At 32.6% G+C, this 19,773-nt stretch overlaps 1 protein-coding gene across 6 annotated transcripts in view; it reads right to left on the bottom strand.

The window, feature by feature from the left end:
• LOC124537682 (transient receptor potential cation channel trpm) overlaps window positions 1–19,773 on the bottom strand; it is a 347,813-nt gene that overhangs the window by 296,482 nt on the left and 31,558 nt on the right. For 5 of the 6 annotated variants that reach the window (XM_047114599.1, XM_047114603.1, XM_047114602.1 and 2 more), the window contains exon 2: window positions 1,611–1,685. The exons of the other annotated variant lie outside the window; for it this stretch is intronic. In XM_047114599.1, the coding sequence (XP_046970555.1) occupies window positions 1,611–1,685 (75 nt within the window). The remainder of the gene's footprint in view (window positions 1–1,610; window positions 1,686–19,773) is intronic. 6 annotated transcript variants of the gene reach the window in all.

The following is a 19,773-nucleotide window of genomic DNA, read 5'->3' as shown; positions in this document are numbered from 1 at the left end:
AATTCACAAAGTTGATAGCGCGTTGACTTTGTAAGGAGTAGTTAAAATGTATTACGTGGCCAATATCCATGGGCAGTGATGATCACCATCATCGATATTCGTCCGCCTACCTGTGACGTAATAAACGTCACATTTTAAACCAGCAGCGTAATTCTGAAAGTAGCCAGAACTTACTTCGATGGAATCTCATTTGGAAAAAGCTGAGAACCGACTTACTTAACACGATAATTACATGCACGTATCCTTTAAATATTATACTAATTATAGCCAATATCACATTCGTGCTCTAACATAATTAATAACTCTAACATAATAATCAGATCTGTCGGGAACGGCCAAAGTGCTCCCCTCAACAATTTAAATCATCCTACATTACATTTTTCACTTATTAAATTATATGAAGTAAAATATCCACACAATATTTGGACCTGGAAAACCTGAAAAAAAATGTTTATGACCATGCTACGTTTGAAACATTTATCGAAAACAACACCCCGATATAACGCAAACAATGATGAAAACCCAATCTTAAAAATCAAACCAATTAAATTAGATTATACACAATCACAAACCAACCACAAATCAGACATCCCGCAATAAGATTTCCGATTGGTTATCAGAAACGTAAAATGAGGCATGAATCTTGGGTACATGAATGCAACATGAATTGTATGATGTCGTGACAGAGTACTCATTAATGTAATTGAAAATTTCTTCTAGGAAATGTTGCTTTGTATCGGCACGTTTCAGCACAATATTTTCTAGAAGTTTGAATTCTTTACCTATTTATAAAACACGTACACATCATAAAACCGAAATGGCCCTGTGAATAGGACTTTATTCTTAATTGATATAACGTTTCAACTTTGAAGTGCTAAATTTAATTGTTTTTAATCAATCTGGTTCTGAATTCAAATATCGTAAGGATATCTGGTGTCGAATGAAATTCTGATACATGCATACCCGCAATCGATCAGCATTCTGGAAAAAGCTTAAAACCATTTCAACCCAAAAGTAACATGCTGTATAAGCTGGACTCATTGCCAATGGGACTAGTCGAAGCGAAAACGAACGCGTTTTGAAGTCACCTGTATCACTATGGACATGTTTCTAAGATCATGCGACGACCCCTTTATTATAATCATCTTGCTTGGTCACACTTCGGTAGCCATAACTTTACAGATCATTAATTTTCGCTTCGATTAGTCACGATAGATAATATGAATACATTATAACTTCCAACCCGGCGTTTATCGTAATTAAACCTATTCCGTGACGTCATCAATTTTGTCAAATATCCAAGAATACACCAGCCTTAATATTTACTCCATGCATGTTTATTGAGTTTGTGTGAGTGAACATGTTTCTTTTGTCTCACTTTTAGAACTAATTATGATACCCAATCTTAACCATCTACTAAGCATAATAAAAACCCGATTAATTTTTCATACAAATCGATCAACCCAAAGCATTTTTAGTAAGCTAAAAGTACCGATAGCAGCAAAAAATATTTGACCAATTTTTTTTAAATAATGAATTGCGACGAAACGGTCACAGATGAAATATTCATGATATGATGATATAAACCATGCCCCACACGATCTACTGACTTTGTGTTTGTCATCGAGCGGCATCGACAGTGACAGCATCGCCAGACCGACTTTTTTGAGCCCACTTTGCACCCCCTGTTGAAAAAGGCATTAAATTTAAATTAACAAAAAATAATCATATTTTATAAGAAATCATTTATTAACGATAAATACACAATAAAACAATAATTGCTATTAGCAGTCACTATTTCACAGCCTAAAAATTAACTATCTCTGATTATCATACGGAACCACACATTTGGAAAATTGAAGACATTTTATCATATTAATACGCTGAAAATAAGATTATCCTTATAATATAATAAGTAAATATACAAGAGATATTAAAAGTTTTCAAATTGGCTAAAGGCTTTTAGCTTATTTATAGGTTCGCGAAACAATCGCTTCGCTCGGTCACGTCGGTGTGTTCTGCCCTTATATCTTAATCCTCAAATATATCAAACATCATACACATTACTCAAATTCATAGGTTGTAAGTTAATTCTCTATAATATAACATTTATATTATATATTTCTTTATATTATACCGCGAAACAATTTACTTGGTATTTTTGTATTCCGGCTTGAAGGGCAAGTGAGCCAGTGCAACTACAGGCATAAATAAAATTTTAACAAAAAGAAAAACCGACTTCAAACAAAACACTATTCTAAAACAAATAAAAATGTACTAAAAAGTAATAAAAATAATTGCATATTTAAAATATTTTTGAGAGTCCTCCTAGGTAAAATGAAATGAAATATATTAGACTACTTAAAAGTCGATTTACGATTATATAACGTAGTTATAGTTATTGTTATATTTGGAGCCTGGAGTTCCCAAGGTTGGTGGCGCATTGGCGTCTGTGGGCGGTGGTAACTTACCATCAAGTGGCCCATAAGCTCGTCCGCTAACCCTTAAGCGACAAAATACTAATAATCAAAAACATATAACCGCAATCCTTTTTACAAACCTTTCATAATAATCGTTTACGTATAAATATTTACTCCTTATGTTATTTTGTTATCATTTTAATTAACATCAAATTCCAACGGTTTTCAGAATTTGAAGAACGCTTCTAATTTAGTATAAATATTGTACAAATTCCATCAAACTTTATTATACGTATTTACGTAACGTTCCGTAAATATTTAATGAAATGTATTTAAATATTCTTGAAATTTCGTAATTAGTAGACCTAACATTTTGTATATGTACTTATAAGCTCCGACCCTTCACATAATATTGTTTTAACTAAGACAAGCGCTGTCGCAGGTGAGAACTAGTATGCACTATATATACATATATCTATAAAACACTAGCCGTATCCTTGACTTCGGATGCGTTTGAATTTAAAAAAGAAAATTTTGTTCAATTCGCAGAATTTTCTTACTTATTATGGCTGTATTAGGCAGCTTTTGTGATATTAAGTCGTTGGTAGGAGGCACCAAACGTGATAACTAGCGCAGGGGCAGTGCGCGGCACTGCACAGTGTTTGGAAATTACAGCGTGACCTCATTTACACTTAATATATAATTCTAAAACGAAAAATAACCTCAACTATTTGTTATTACATCAGCTATCTGATAGTAAGCTAGTCTATTCAAAATTGGCACTACCGTTCCAGATTTGGGCCAGAATAAAGAGAGACAGACGGACAATAATTGAAAACATGTTATTTTAGTATAATGTACCGTGTGTACACATTTACGAAATAGCGTTTATTTACATATTACAAACAGACACTATAATTTTATAGTATGTTTAGATATAGATTATTATTATCATACAACATAAGTTGCGAAATCAGGTACATTTATATTCGTACGTCTGTAATACAGAAATATGTAAAGTGCTCGAAACGCATGTAGTTTGAAACTAGGATAATCCACTTGAGTCTTGCCACGTGTAATAAAGCGCTTTGAACCTTTTACAGATCAAATATCAAGATTTATTGGGTGCGGAATCTGCAATTGCAGGCCTAGTCATGAGATTCTAATATTTTAGATTTCTTATTTATCGGAGAACAAACCGGCTTATGTCGTTGTAAAGTCATTTGACATGTTACCAATTGTCGTTATCATTACCACAAACATTTTTAACATTGCCGTTTCGTAAATACAAATCGTTTATAAAAAATACCTTGGTAAAAAAGGCATATTATTCGATACAAGATTTTGTAGATGATAAAAAAGCTTGGAATTAATACCTGTTGCATTCCAGACAAGATACATTACATACATAATATATAAATGTGTATAGTTATATATATATATGATTGTATTTTTTTAAATATTGAAAAAGAGTAACTACTGAGTTTCTTGGCGGTTCTTCTCGGTTGAATCTACTTTCCGAACCGGTGGTAGCTTCACTTAATTGTTAAATGACGATTCAAAAGTGCTTGTAAAAGTCCACTTGAATAAAGTTTATTTTGATTTGATTTGATTATGATCGCGAGGCCCATACAGCGCAGCATCCACAGCTGTATCAATTAATGACTAGCGATAATCTAGACAATAAAGAATATGGAGTACCATTTAGCAGTTCCAGTAAAAAGGTTCGTTAATCATTACATAGCATAAAACAAAGTCGCTTACCGATGTCTGTCCCTATGTATGCTTAGATCTTTAAAATTACGCAACGGATTTTGATTCGATTTTGTTTAATACTAGATAGAGTGATTTTAGAGAAAGATTTTTGTATATAACACATGGATAATAAAGTAAAGAATGACTGATAATTTTAGAAATGTTATGTAGTAAATAAACAAATTATGTAGGGTCGCAAGTAATAAATATAAGCCCACAAAGAAGGTCGGGACCGTTCTAGCGGCTTTATTTTAAATATTATTTTTATTTTATACATTTTATTTTATCTTCTATCTATACTGTTACATTAAAAATTATTTTCATAATTTTAACTTTTTTTTATAATTATATAAAACGTCAAAAAAGTGTCAATGCGCTAAATTCCGTGCCATTGACCCATTTCCCACTTAATTTATATCAGTGTTGCTAGTAAAACGCTTCGACTTGGCATTTTCTTAAATTTTAATTAATAAAATAAATTACATTTATTTTAAAGTGTAATATAATTTTATATAATAGTCATTATAAGAAGTAACATAAGTAACTAGTAAATTAAGTAATTGGTTGTTTATAATACTATGTTACTGTGCATTAAAAATTTTATAACCTAATATTGTTTCTTTATACCCACACCACCAGAAAGGTAACAGTGGCACCACAACTGTAGGGGCGTGACTTGGGATAGTCAGTATGTCTGTATTTGCTATATTGAAATAAGGCGTTTGAAAATCAATGTTTAATATTGTTATTGTATAAAAACTATTATAAAGATTTTACAAGTACTATTTTAATAATTATGTCCTTTATTATATGTTTCAAATTAGCTTTACAACATTTCATATTGCATTGGTAGTAAATTTTAAGTAAATTATCATACTGTGATATTATTTTAATTATATAATAATTATTACTTTAAGAGGATTAATTTAAATTATTGATGCAATTATAATTTAAACAGGTTTAGTATTAAGTGACTTACATATTATTATATTGTGAAGCCAGCTCGACTTAACTTTTTATTATCAGCATTTAATATGACAATTAATTCTACTTGCCCTTTGGACTTTAGCACATTTAGTTCTATATGAACTTTGATTTAAATTTATTTGTTTTTGAACCTTATTCATATTGTTTGTGTGGTTCTTTAGTATTACAACTTTTAGGGTTCTGCAAATTTTTTATACTGGTTCAATACAATTTTTTTTACTGAACTTTTTTTTTCAAATAGTTTTTTTTAAATTTTGTTTTATATCTATATAAAACCAGTTGTCACATTCATAGCTTACACTTAGAATATTTTTTTTTGGGAAATATTTTTTTTTACATCATGGAAAGGCCTATAGCTTACCACTTACTTAGGAAGGATGAACTTATTTATGAAGTTGAGATAAGGGATGCTAAACCTAAAGGTTCAGTGGAAGAGTTGAGGATTCAGATTCGGGACTTAGTGAATTCAATTCCTGCTGATGAGATTTTAGAAACATCTTTGGATCCAGCCAGCGAGTTTGAAATTATTGATTCTAAACTGGATGAAATCTTACTCACCTTGTCATCTAAGCCTCAATTTAAAAGTTTTAACCGGTTAAGAGCTATAGCACATCACCTTTTCCATCGATTTAGTAGGATTGAAGTGGATGTTAATTTATTTTATAAAAAGGAAGAATTGAATGTGAAACTTAAGGATTGTCTTTCGAAAGTGGATAGTTTGTTTCGATCTTTTAGGAAAACCTTTGAAGAAGCTGCTAACGATCAATCTACTGATCATTCACCTGCTTTGGTTAATACTTTACCTATTTCTAAAATTTCTTGTTCGTCTGATAAGTCTATTACTCGTTTAAATTTAAAATTTAATAGTAAATCTTTTAAAGTCGAGATGATTCGCGGCAAGAGTAAACCTGGTTTGTTTTGTTTTCGTTGTAGGGTTAAGGGACATGATTTGGGTACTTGTAAGTCTAAGGATATTGTCTGTTTTCGTTGTGGTACTAGGGGCATCACCGTTAAGTCCTGTCTTAATTTTAAATCTGCTGATCCAAAAAACGGAGAAGCCTTCCGTCAAGTCGTTCCGCTAACTTTGATCCTGACGATTGGCGGAAGTATTTAAAACGAATCTCACTTTTCTTTACTCATAGTGTAGCGGCTATGTAGCGTCCTCCGGATGACATTCGTCCTTATTTGTCGGTTTCTATTTTTGATGAACAGTTTTGTGGTTTATTAGATTCCGGTTCATCTATATCTATCTTAGGGTCAAATTTAGGTCAATATTTTGTCAGTCAGGGTGTCCAGATGTATGACACATCTGATATTTCTTATATAGCTACGGCTAATGATGCACGATCCCGTGTGTCAGGTTATTTATTTTTACCGATTACGCTGTAGTCTAAGACTAAAGTAATCAAATTTTATGTTGTCCCTAGTGTGACAACACCCTTAATTTTGGGGTTAATTTTTGGTGTAGGTTTGGTTTAGCACCAAACTTATTTTTTGATGTAAGCTTTGATTCATCCGAAACGAATGTAGTTTCGGGAGTGAAGTTCTTACATCCCCTTGAAGATTTATCTTCTTCGCAAAGCGTAATTGCGAAGGAGGTGTTTGGGAAGTTTGAGGTTTCCTTCGAAAGGAAGGGCTTAGGTCGAACGGATGTTATAACACATTCGATCGATACGGGTGATACGGCACCCATTAAGCAACGTTATTATTGCTTGTCTTCTGAACGTCCGGACAGCAGAGAGGAGAGGTGTGAAACATCAGTCCTGACAGTTGGTTTATTAAGGTATGATAGTGTCGTTAGGTATTGCAAAGTGTGAACGTCCGGACAGCAGAGAGGAGAGGGGTGTAACATCAGTCCTGACAGTTGGTTTATTAAGGTATGATAGTGTCGTTAGGTATTGCAAAGTGTGAACGTCCGGACAGCTGAGTTTATTGGTATGAAACATCAGTCCTGACAGTTGGTTTATTATGGTATGGATAGCAGTGTCTTTAGGTTTCGTTTGTGTTCGTTAGGCATCCTTTTATCCCCTTTCCTCATCCTATTATCCTTATGGAGCGGTTGGTAACTCCTTAAATAAGCCTAAATACTCAGAGCGGATTGTAACTCTGTAAAAATAAGCCTTACGACTCAGAGCGGATTGTAACTCTGTAAAAATAAGCCTTAAAACTATTCCTTCACGTTTGGTGACCGTCCAGTATCAACTTTGCGAAGGTGTTGTATCTGTTTGGCATCCTTTTATTCCTTTTCCTCACCCTAAAATCCTTATGGAGCGGTTGGTAACTCCTTAAATAAGCCTTAATACTCAGAGCGGATTGTAACTCTGTAAAAATAAGCCTTACGACTCAGAGCGGATTGTAACTCTGTAAAAATAAGCCTTACGACTCAGAGCGGATTGTAACTCTGTAAAAATAAGCCTTAATACTATTCCTTGACATTTTGTCACCTTCCAGTGTCCACTTCTGTGTTGGCGTGGTAACTGTTTGGTTTCCTAATATTCCTTTCCCATCCCATATTACCTAACAAGTGTTGTTGTTCGTCTGATCAGTAGAGAGTCTTATATGTGAGTACCATCAGTCCTGACGGTTGGTTTTATTAAGGGTTTGTTATGTCTGTTGGTGTGTATATTTTTTTTTTTTTGTATAGTGTGTTTGGTTAAGACTGTTAAGTTCTCGTGGGTTCGAATAGTTAATTAGTTTTATTGTGTTCGCGAATTTTGGTGTCGTGATACTATTTTATAGAAGTTAATTATATTCTCTATTTAGTGGCATAGACTACTAGTAATTTTTTTTAAGATTGCTTATGAGAGGCATTATTTTTATATTATCTGTGTTAGGGCAGATGTTAGTTTTGTTCATGCGTCTGGTTATGCATGCAGCGAAGCTTTTGTTGAGCTTAAGCTTTGGTGGAGTTTGTCCTGCACATACTGTGGGAGCTCTGTTTGTTTTATTTGGTTGTAGCCGAATAAATGAGTTGTGGTGAGTAGTAGTTTTCTTAAGTTGGATTTTCCACTTTTTTTGTCATTTTAAATTTCACGTTTGAAATGTGATTTAAATTAATTATTTGTGTGGTTCGAGGTTCTGAGCTGGAGGGCCAGCTCGAATTTTCCTCGTTTATCCTCGCAAAATTCTTCCGGGAGGGGAGGTACTGTTACATTAAAAATTATTTTCATAATTTTAACTTTTTTTTATAATTATATAAAACGTCAAAAAAGTGTCAATGCGCTAAATTCCGTGCCATTGACCCATTTCCCACTTAATTTATATCAGTGTTGCTAGTAAAACGCTTCGACTTGGCATTTTCTTAAATTTTAATTAATAAAATAAATTACATTTATTTTAAAGTGCATTAAAACAATTATTAAAATAAGATTTTAATCATCTAATTCGTGTTGAATTTTATTAGAGGTCATTTCACATCGTTTCAGATTAATTTAATAGCTGTCTTCCAGTTTAAAGGTTAGTTCTTCGATGTAGGTGTCGGAGTCTAGTTATGATAAATTTACTTTGCCTCATATTTGGCTTTTCTTAATTTTAATAATTATTCCAAAATTATTTCCCTGATTTAATTATGGATATAATTCCTTTTTCATTAAGGGTATTTTGGTAGTGATACTGGTCACACTCGCTAACCTTTCAAAGGTTCGTGAACTTTCGATTTCGTTCTTTTTGAATTTTGGAACTATCGGCTTCACACCGAATCCAAACTTTTAATTCGATATACTGAATATATCGGTGAGTTGTCTTAATAATTGAGTTTCTTAATTTGTGGTTGTTTAGTATTCTGTGCTTTAATAGCAGTTATCTTTTCAGAATTTATATTAACAATGAAGTTTTGAAGTTTGACAGAACTTTATATCATGTTTACCGACTCGTAAAAAATTGTAAGTCTTTAATTCTTGTTTTTGATTAAATGCATTGGTTTACAATTCAAAAAGTCGTAGTCATGTGTAAATTGTGGTTTCCAGTGACCCTTTGAAATGGTTCTCCGGAGTTGAGATCGTCAATTTGTGTAAGCAGGACTTTGAACCTCCAGAAGGTAAATTCGTGCTTACATCTCTCGTTAAAGGTATTTATCATTTGCTTATTTGTTTAACTTATTGAACCTGTATATTTCGTATTACAGGAGGTTTTTTTTTTTAAACGGATTTACCCACCACGTGGACTTCTTGAATGGAAATATTAAGAGTGAACAGCTCCAGGTTCCTGGTTGAGTGTGCCCAGATAGCGGCTGGTGCAACTCCAAGGACGGCAGGCCTGTTCCCTAAGCCGTTGTCGGTATCCACGTGTAGCTGGAAACTTTGGTGATGTACCCCCTTTGAATTATATTATAAATTTCGTATACACCGGTCTGGCGAACGGTGTATTCTTTCAAACCACATCAACTAATTTATTCGTCAGTGGCGCCTAATTTTCAACCTTAAATTTTGGATAAGTTAACATTGAATTTTCAAGCTTTCAAACAATATTATGTGAAGGGTCCTTCACATAATATTGTTTTAACTAAGACAAGCGCTGTCGCAGGTGAGAACTAGTATGCACTATATATACATATATCTATAAAACACTAGCCGTATCCTTGACTTCGGATGCGTTTGAATTTAAAAAAGAAAATTTTGTTCAATTCGCAGAATTTTCTTACTTATTATGGCTGTATTAGGCAGCTTTTGTGATATTAAGTCGTTGGTAGGAGGCACCAAACGTGATAACTAGCGCAGGGGCAGTGCGCGGCACTGCACAGTGTTTGGAAATTACAGCGTGACCTCATTTACACTTAATATATAATTCTAAAACGAAAAATAACCTCAACTATTTGTTATTACATCAGCTATCTGATAGTAAGCTAGTCTATTCAAAATTGGCACTACCGTTCCAGATTTGGGCCAGAATAAAGAGAGACAGACGGACAATAATTGAAAACATGTTATTTTAGTATAATGTACCGTGTGTACACATTTACGAAATAGCGTTTATTTACATATTACAAACAGACACTATAATTTTATAGTATGTTTAGATATAGATTATTATTATCATACAACATAAGTTGCGAAATCAGGTACATTTATATTCGTACGTCTGTAATACAGAAATATGTAAAGTGCTCGAAACGCATGTAGTTTGAAACTAGGATAATCCACTTGAGTCTTGCCACGTGTAATAAAGCGCTTTGAACCTTTTACAGATCAAATATCAAGATTTATTGGGTGCGGAATCTGCAATTGCAGGCCTAGTCATGAGATTCTAATATTTTAGATTTCTTATTTATCGGAGAACAAACCGGCTTATGTCGTTGTAAAGTCATTTGACATGTTACCAATTGTCGTTATCATTACCACAAACATTTTTAACATTGCCGTTTCGTAAATACAAATCGTTTATAAAAAATACCTTGGTAAAAAAGGCATATTATTCGATACAAGATTTTGTAGATGATAAAAAAGCTTGGAATTAATACCTGTTGCATTCCAGACAAGATACATTACATACATAATATATAAATGTGTATAGTTATATATATATATGATTGTATTTTTTTAAATATTGAAAAAGAGTAACTACTGAGTTTCTTGGCGGTTCTTCTCGGTTGAATCTACTTTCCGAACCGGTGGTAGCTTCACTTAATTGTTAAATGACGATTCAAAAGTGCTTGTAAAAGTCCACTTGAATAAAGTTTATTTTGATTTGATTTGATTATGATCGCGAGGCCCATACAGCGCAGCATCCACAGCTGTATCAATTAATGACTAGCGATAATCTAGACAATAAAGAATATGGAGTACCATTTAGCAGTTCCAGTAAAAAGGTTCGTTAATCATTACATAGCATAAAACAAAGTCGCTTACCGATGTCTGTCCCTATGTATGCTTAGATCTTTAAAATTACGCAACGGATTTTGATTCGATTTTGTTTAATACTAGATAGAGTGATTTTAGAGAAAGATTTTTGTATATAACACATGGATAATAAAGTAAAGAATGACTGATAATTTTAGAAATGTTATGTAGTAAATAAACAAATTATGTAGGGTCGCAAGTAATAAATATAAGCCCACAAAGAAGGTCGGGACCGTTCTAGCGGCTTTATTTTAAATATTATTTTTATTTTATACATTTTATTTTATCTTCTATCTATACTGTTACATTAAAAATTATTTTCATAATTTTAACTTTTTTTTATAATTATATAAAACGTCAAAAAAGTGTCAATGCGCTAAATTCCGTGCCATTGACCCATTTCCCACTTAATTTATATCAGTGTTGCTAGTAAAACGCTTCGACTTGGCATTTTCTTAAATTTTAATTAATAAAATAAATTACATTTATTTTAAAGTGTAATATAATTTTATATAATAGTCATTATAAGAAGTAACATAAGTAACTAGTAAATTAAGTAATTGGTTGTTTATAATACTATGTTACTGTGCATTAAAAATTTTATAACCTAATATTGTTTCTTTATACCCACACCACCAGAAAGGTAACAGTGGCACCACAACTGTAGGGGCGTGACTTGGGATAGTCAGTATGTCTGTATTTGCTATATTGAAATAAGGCGTTTGAAAATCAATGTTTAATATTGTTATTGTATAAAAACTATTATAAAGATTTTACAAGTACTATTTTAATAATTATGTCCTTTATTATATGTTTCAAATTAGCTTTACAACATTTCATATTGCATTGGTAGTAAATTTTAAGTAAATTATCATACTGTGATATTATTTTAATTATATAATAATTATTACTTTAAGAGGATTAATTTAAATTATTGATGCAATTATAATTTAAACAGGTTTAGTATTAAGTGACTTACATATTATTATATTGTGAAGCCAGCTCGACTTAACTTTTTATTATCAGCATTTAATATGACAATTAATTCTACTTGCCCTTTGGACTTTAGCACATTTAGTTCTATATGAACTTTGATTTAAATTTATTTGTTTTTGAACCTTATTCATATTGTTTGTGTGGTTCTTTAGTATTACAACTTTTAGGGTTCTGCAAATTTTTTATACTGGTTCAATACAATTTTTTTTACTGAACTTTTTTTTTCAAATAGTTTTTTTTAAATTTTGTTTTATATCTATATAAAACCAGTTGTCACATTCATAGCTTACACTTAGAATATTTTTTTTTGGGAAATATTTTTTTTTACATCATGGAAAGGCCTATAGCTTACCACTTACTTAGGAAGGATGAACTTATTTATGAAGTTGAGATAAGGGATGCTAAACCTAAAGGTTCAGTGGAAGAGTTGAGGATTCAGATTCGGGACTTAGTGAATTCAATTCCTGCTGATGAGATTTTAGAAACATCTTTGGATCCAGCCAGCGAGTTTGAAATTATTGATTCTAAACTGGATGAAATCTTACTCACCTTGTCATCTAAGCCTCAATTTAAAAGTTTTAACCGGTTAAGAGCTATAGCACATCACCTTTTCCATCGATTTAGTAGGATTGAAGTGGATGTTAATTTATTTTATAAAAAGGAAGAATTGAATGTGAAACTTAAGGATTGTCTTTCGAAAGTGGATAGTTTGTTTCGATCTTTTAGGAAAACCTTTGAAGAAGCTGCTAACGATCAATCTACTGATCATTCACCTGCTTTGGTTAATACTTTACCTATTTCTAAAATTTCTTGTTCGTCTGATAAGTCTATTACTCGTTTAAATTTAAAATTTAATAGTAAATCTTTTAAAGTCGAGATGATTCGCGGCAAGAGTAAACCTGGTTTGTTTTGTTTTCGTTGTAGGGTTAAGGGACATGATTTGGGTACTTGTAAGTCTAAGGATATTGTCTGTTTTCGTTGTGGTACTAGGGGCATCACCGTTAAGTCCTGTCTTAATTTTAAATCTGCTGATCCAAAAAACGGAGAAGCCTTCCGTCAAGTCGTTCCGCTAACTTTGATCCTGACGATTGGCGGAAGTATTTAAAACGAATCTCACTTTTCTTTACTCATAGTGTAGCGGCTATGTAGCGTCCTCCGGATGACATTCGTCCTTATTTGTCGGTTTCTATTTTTGATGAACAGTTTTGTGGTTTATTAGATTCCGGTTCATCTATATCTATCTTAGGGTCAAATTTAGGTCAATATTTTGTCAGTCAGGGTGTCCAGATGTATGACACATCTGATATTTCTTATATAGCTACGGCTAATGATGCACGATCCCGTGTGTCAGGTTATTTATTTTTACCGATTACGCTGTAGTCTAAGACTAAAGTAATCAAATTTTATGTTGTCCCTAGTGTGACAACACCCTTAATTTTGGGGTTAATTTTTGGTGTAGGTTTGGTTTAGCACCAAACTTATTTTTTGATGTAAGCTTTGATTCATCCGAAACGAATGTAGTTTCGGGAGTGAAGTTCTTACATCCCCTTGAAGATTTATCTTCTTCGCAAAGCATAATTGCGAAGGAGGTGTTTGGGAAGTTTGAGGTTTCCTTCGAAAGGAAGGGCTTAGGTCGAACGGATGTTATAACACATTCGATCGATACGGGTGATACGGCACCCATTAAGCAACGTTATTATTGCTTGTCTTCTGAACGTCCGGACAGCAGAGAGGAGAGGTGTGAAACATCAGTCCTGACAGTTGGTTTATTAAGGTATGATAGTGTCGTTAGGTATTGCAAAGTGTGAACGTCCGGACAGCAGAGAGGAGAGGGGTGTAACATCAGTCCTGACAGTTGGTTTATTAAGGTATGATAGTGTCGTTAGGTATTGCAAAGTGTGAACGTCCGGACAGCTGAGTTTATTGGTATGAAACATCAGTCCTGACAGTTGGTTTATTATGGTATGGATAGCAGTGTCTTTAGGTTTCGTTTGTGTTCGTTAGGCATCCTTTTATCCCCTTTCCTCATCCTATTATCCTTATGGAGCGGTTGGTAACTCCTTAAATAAGCCTAAATACTCAGAGCGGATTGTAACTCTGTAAAAATAAGCCTTACGACTCAGAGCGGATTGTAACTCTGTAAAAATAAGCCTTAAAACTATTCCTTCACGTTTGGTGACCGTCCAGTATCAACTTTGCGAAGGTGTTGTATCTGTTTGGCATCCTTTTATTCCTTTTCCTCACCCTAAAATCCTTATGGAGCGGTTGGTAACTCCTTAAATAAGCCTTAATACTCAGAGCGGATTGTAACTCTGTAAAAATAAGCCTTACGACTCAGAGCGGATTGTAACTCTGTAAAAATAAGCCTTACGACTCAGAGCGGATTGTAACTCTGTAAAAATAAGCCTTAATACTATTCCTTGACATTTTGTCACCTTCCAGTGTCCACTTCTGTGTTGGCGTGGTAACTGTTTGGTTTCCTAATATTCCTTTCCCATCCCATATTACCTAACAAGTGTTGTTGTTCGTCTGATCAGTAGAGAGTCTTATATGTGAGTACCATCAGTCCTGACGGTTGGTTTTATTAAGGGTTTGTTATGTCTGTTGGTGTGTATATTTTTTTTTTTTTGTATAGTGTGTTTGGTTAAGACTGTTAAGTTCTCGTGGGTTCGAATAGTTAATTAGTTTTATTGTGTTCGCGAATTTTGGTGTCGTGATACTATTTTATAGAAGTTAATTATATTCTCTATTTAGTGGCATAGACTACTAGTAATTTTTTTTAAGATTGCTTATGAGAGGCATTATTTTTATATTATCTGTGTTAGGGCAGATGTTAGTTTTGTTCATGCGTCTGGTTATGCATGCAGCGAAGCTTTTGTTGAGCTTAAGCTTTGGTGGAGTTTGTCCTGCACATACTGTGGGAGCTCTGTTTGTTTTATTTGGTTGTAGCCGAATAAATGAGTTGTGGTGAGTAGTAGTTTTCTTAAGTTGGATTTTCCACTTTTTTTGTCATTTTAAATTTCACGTTTGAAATGTGATTTAAATTAATTATTTGTGTGGTTCGAGGTTCTGAGCTGGAGGGCCAGCTCGAATTTTCCTCGTTTATCCTCGCAAAATTCTTCCGGGAGGGGAGGTACTGTTACATTAAAAATTATTTTCATAATTTTAACTTTTTTTTATAATTATATAAAACGTCAAAAAAGTGTCAATGCGCTAAATTCCGTGCCATTGACCCATTTCCCACTTAATTTATATCAGTGTTGCTAGTAAAACGCTTCGACTTGGCATTTTCTTAAATTTTAATTAATAAAATAAATTACATTTATTTTAAAGTGCATTAAAACAATTATTAAAATAAGATTTTAATCATCTAATTCGTGTTGAATTTTATTAGAGGTCATTTCACATCGTTTCAGATTAATTTAATAGCTGTCTTCCAGTTTAAAGGTTAGTTCTTCGATGTAGGTGTCGGAGTCTAGTTATGATAAATTTACTTTGCCTCATATTTGGCTTTTCTTAATTTTAATAATTATTCCAAAATTATTTCCCTGATTTAATTATGGATATAATTCCTTTTTCATTAAGGGTATTTTGGTAGTGATACTGGTCACACTCGCTAACCTTTCAAAGGTTCGTGAACTTTCGATTTCGTTCTTTTTGAATTTTGGAACTATCGGCTTCACACCGAATCCAAACTTTTAATTCGATATACTGAATATATCGGTGAGTTGTCTTAATAATTGAGTTTCTTAATTTGTGGTTGTTTAGTATTCTGTGCTTTAATAGCAGTTATCTTTTCAGAATTTATATTAACAATGAAGTTTTGAAGTTTGACAGAACTTTATATCATGTTTACCGACTCGTAAAAAATTGTAAGTCTTTAATTCTTGTTTTTGATTAAATGCATTGGTTTACAATTCAAAAAGTCGTAGTCATGTGTAAATTGTGGTTTCCAGTGACCCTTTGAAATGGTTCTCCGGAGTTGAGATCGTCAATTTGTGTAAGCAGGACTTTGAACCTCCAGAAGGTAAATTCGTGCTTACATCTCTCGTTAAAGGTATTTATCATTTGCTTATTTGTTTAACTTATTGAACCTGTATATTTCGTATTACAGGAGGTTTTTTTTTTTAAACGGATTTACCCACCACGTGGACTTCTTGAATGGAAATATTAAGAGTGAACAGCTCCAGGTTCCTGGTTGAGTGTGCCCAGATAGCGGCTGGTGCAACTCCAAGGACGGCAGGCCTGTTCCCTAAGCCGTTGTCGGTATCCACGTGTAGCTGGAAACTTTGGTGATGTACCCCCTTTGAATTATATTATAAATTTCGTATACACCGGTCTGGCGAACGGTGTATTCTTTCAAACCACATCAACTAATTTATTCGTCAGTGGCGCCTAATTTTCAACCTTAAATTTTGGATAAGTTAACATTGAATTTTCAAGCTTGCCTTTTATCCCAAGTGACCCACGCTGAGTCTAGCTGGCATAATTTTATATAATAGTCATTATAAGAAGTAACATAAGTAACTAGTAAATTAAGTAATTGGTTGTTTATAATACTATGTTACTGTGCATTAAAAATTTTATAACCTAATATTGTTTCCTTACACCCCACCACCAGAAAGGTAACAATACATATAATATAATTGTAGTGTCTGTTTGTAATATTAATATATTATAATCCTTTTTTTTTGTCTGTCTATTTGTGCCGGCTAATATCTGGAATGGCTGGACCGATTTTGACGAGATTTCTACTTGGCAGATAGCTGATGTAATAAGGAGTAACTTGGCTATGTAACTTTTTTGTTAAATTCAAAAGCGCACGCGATGTTATTATTTATCACGCTTTCTAATCAAGACACATTATCACAGCTTATCACAGATACATAAGATTCTACCGAAAATCAATATTGGATTTTGGGACGCAACTCAGATGCTCAATGTGACATTCGGGCCCAAATGTAGTATTATTTTTATCATTTGTTACTTATCATTACTTTTTATTTCTTGTTATTTTTGTAATAGAGTTTTCGTGCGCTGCTAACAGTAGAATTAATAGGTAGAAACCGTCACTAAAAAAAAAAAAACGTAAAGGAGTCGTATCAATTATTATTTTATTTTTTTTATTTCTGAGTATTAAATTATTGGCAAATGTATTTGATTTATTTCACTGTCTGCCTGTCTTTTATTTAATACTTAATATTTAGCGAAAGAAACATCGCCGTCTGGGTGTATTTTCTTTAGATTAAGTATTTTTGTGTCTATTTTAATTGTATAATATTCAAATAAACTTACTAACTTCTGATAGTATACTTAATTCAATCAAACGTGGCTTTTATCTTTTTCTGATATTAATAATCTGAAATACCAGTTTAAATACCGGATTACCTATAAAGCGGTAATCTGTATGTAATTAAATAAATCCCTTTATCTGTGTGTCCGGAAATAACATTACAACATCAAAATTAAATCAAATATACTGATCGATATCGGATAACGAAATCGTGTTTGTAATAAAAACATAATCCCCAGATAATAACGTGTATTTAATAATTATATTTAAAAAAAAAAAATGTCAGAACTCTTTGCATATTTTTTACCGTTGCTTGTGTGTGTGTCTATGTGTATGTGTGCGTGAACCTATATATGTATATAGGTTCGATTTTCCATCCTTTTACTTTTTTAATTTAACAAGGCAAGGTTTAATTACAATCAACTTAAATGTGACCACACACTTATTGTTTGTATAAACTTATGATGTCAAATATAAACAATGATAGTAAAAATCACGGCGCGTGCGCAGAACATATGTTCGAATACAGACGCGCAGCTTAATTTAAAAAACACGTGGTCTGATTTTGATATTGTTCTGAAATATGTCATAAAAATATGATATTATATAAAATAAAAATATAATTCATTCGAGTATGCTCTTCCAAGCTTTTCTTCTGAATCGATATTTCACAAGGATAAATTCAACTTTAAGCAACGAGTTAAAAACTCAGTAGTTACTGTTTTTCCGTTTAAATGTGATAACCATATACAATTATATAGAGGTAAGAAGTTACCCCCAAGTGGTGAATTTTTATCATACGAAAAGTTACATATTGCCAATGAAAGCAAATTATGCCACTGTCATAAGTAAATGAACTTCTGTTGTGATATTTATCAACAAGGTTCTGAAATTTCAACCAATTAATAATAGCCTGACAATGAAATGTAAAGATATTACAAATATGTTCAAAATGTGTTATTAAACTAACAAAAAAAAAAACAAAATTCTAAATTTAAATTTTCTTATTGTATATTTTTTTTTTACTGTTGTATGTATCTTTTCACTTTTCATTGTATGCATTTAAATTAGTTTTGCTTAAAAGTACTTGCTGTGGTCTCTCTTGTCGAAAACTATATTAACTGGTCGCTCTTACACTCAATATAACACCACATAGATCATAATTATTCTTTGACCTACTTAGTTAATCCAGAAAAGGGAGATAAGAGTTATACATTTTAAATAGAAGCATAATTTCATTAATTTCGCTGCGACAGACATTTCTCATTTGTGTCGAAATGGTTTAGTCTACTGTACGCGACCCGCCGTCTACATTTCAGACCAACGGTTTCTATGAACAAATAGAATGAATGAATTCGGATATATAAAAGATTTATGAAATTAATTCTACAGAACTACCCTAGAATATTATTTGCTTGATATAAAATTATCCAGAATAAAATCATTCAAAAATTTTCCGACTTGTAAGCAATTTGAAAAAGTCCTTAGAAATTTTAAAGGTAAAGTAACATCCTGTGAATTTCACAGTGCTATTACACTATCTAACCACAGTACTTAATTGTGTGTTGGTGAAAACACATGCGACAGAATTCTAGCCAAAACATTAAGGATGTCTCATGACTCATGATATTTTTTCTTTCATAGTCGAGATATACACACACATACAAATAATTTATTACCAAAAATTAGGTAATAGGAAACACAAAAACGGTTTACCTTTCATATTACCCATAATTTCCGTGTTTCTAATATAATCGACCCAACGGCAAAAATATCTACAAAGCCATTTGCGCGAACATGGACGACCAACTATTAAATCATCTGAACCGCTTGAATAATTCAAAGAACATATCAATGAATGAGGAATGTCAAATCAAGATGCATCCTTCATTATGCCACGAGTTAACATTCCTAGTCTGTTTAATTCGCGCCGCATGCAAATTACATTAAGCTCTGTATCTACAAACAGAACCTAATTGCATCACATCATGCGACCTGATTCAAACTCTGACATTTGAAATGAAAACTTTTTTCTTGGACCTTCGTCCCTACTGGTACTACAGAACGTAGCTGTGACTCTATCCACAGAAATTTTTAACTTTGCCGTTTCATAAATTCAAATCATTTGTAAAAAATACATTGGTAAAGAAGGCATATTATTCAATACAAGATTATGACGATATAGACGATAAAAAGTGTGTAAATAATAATTGTTGACTTTCAGGCAGGATATATATTATTACTTACTTGTATAATTGTATTTAACTAACATGACTGTAAAAGAGTAACTACTGAGTATTACTTTCCGAATCGATGGTAGCTTCACTTGTTATTTTACATGAAGATTCAAAAGTGCTTTTAAAAGCCTACTTGAATAAAATATATTTTGATTTGATAAAATGTCGGAATTTTTGAGGTCTAAGATGGTATGCTTCTTGTTTCTGTAATTACTCTGGCTCATTAACACTCCAAACCGGAACACAGCATC

This window comes from Vanessa cardui, chromosome 18 (genome assembly GCF_905220365.1).
Source record: "Vanessa cardui chromosome 18, ilVanCard2.1, whole genome shotgun sequence".
NCBI lineage: Eukaryota > Metazoa > Arthropoda > Insecta > Lepidoptera > Nymphalidae > Vanessa > Vanessa cardui.
Note: the sequence above shows the minus strand (reverse complement) of the source record. Positions and strands in the feature narration are given on the sequence as shown.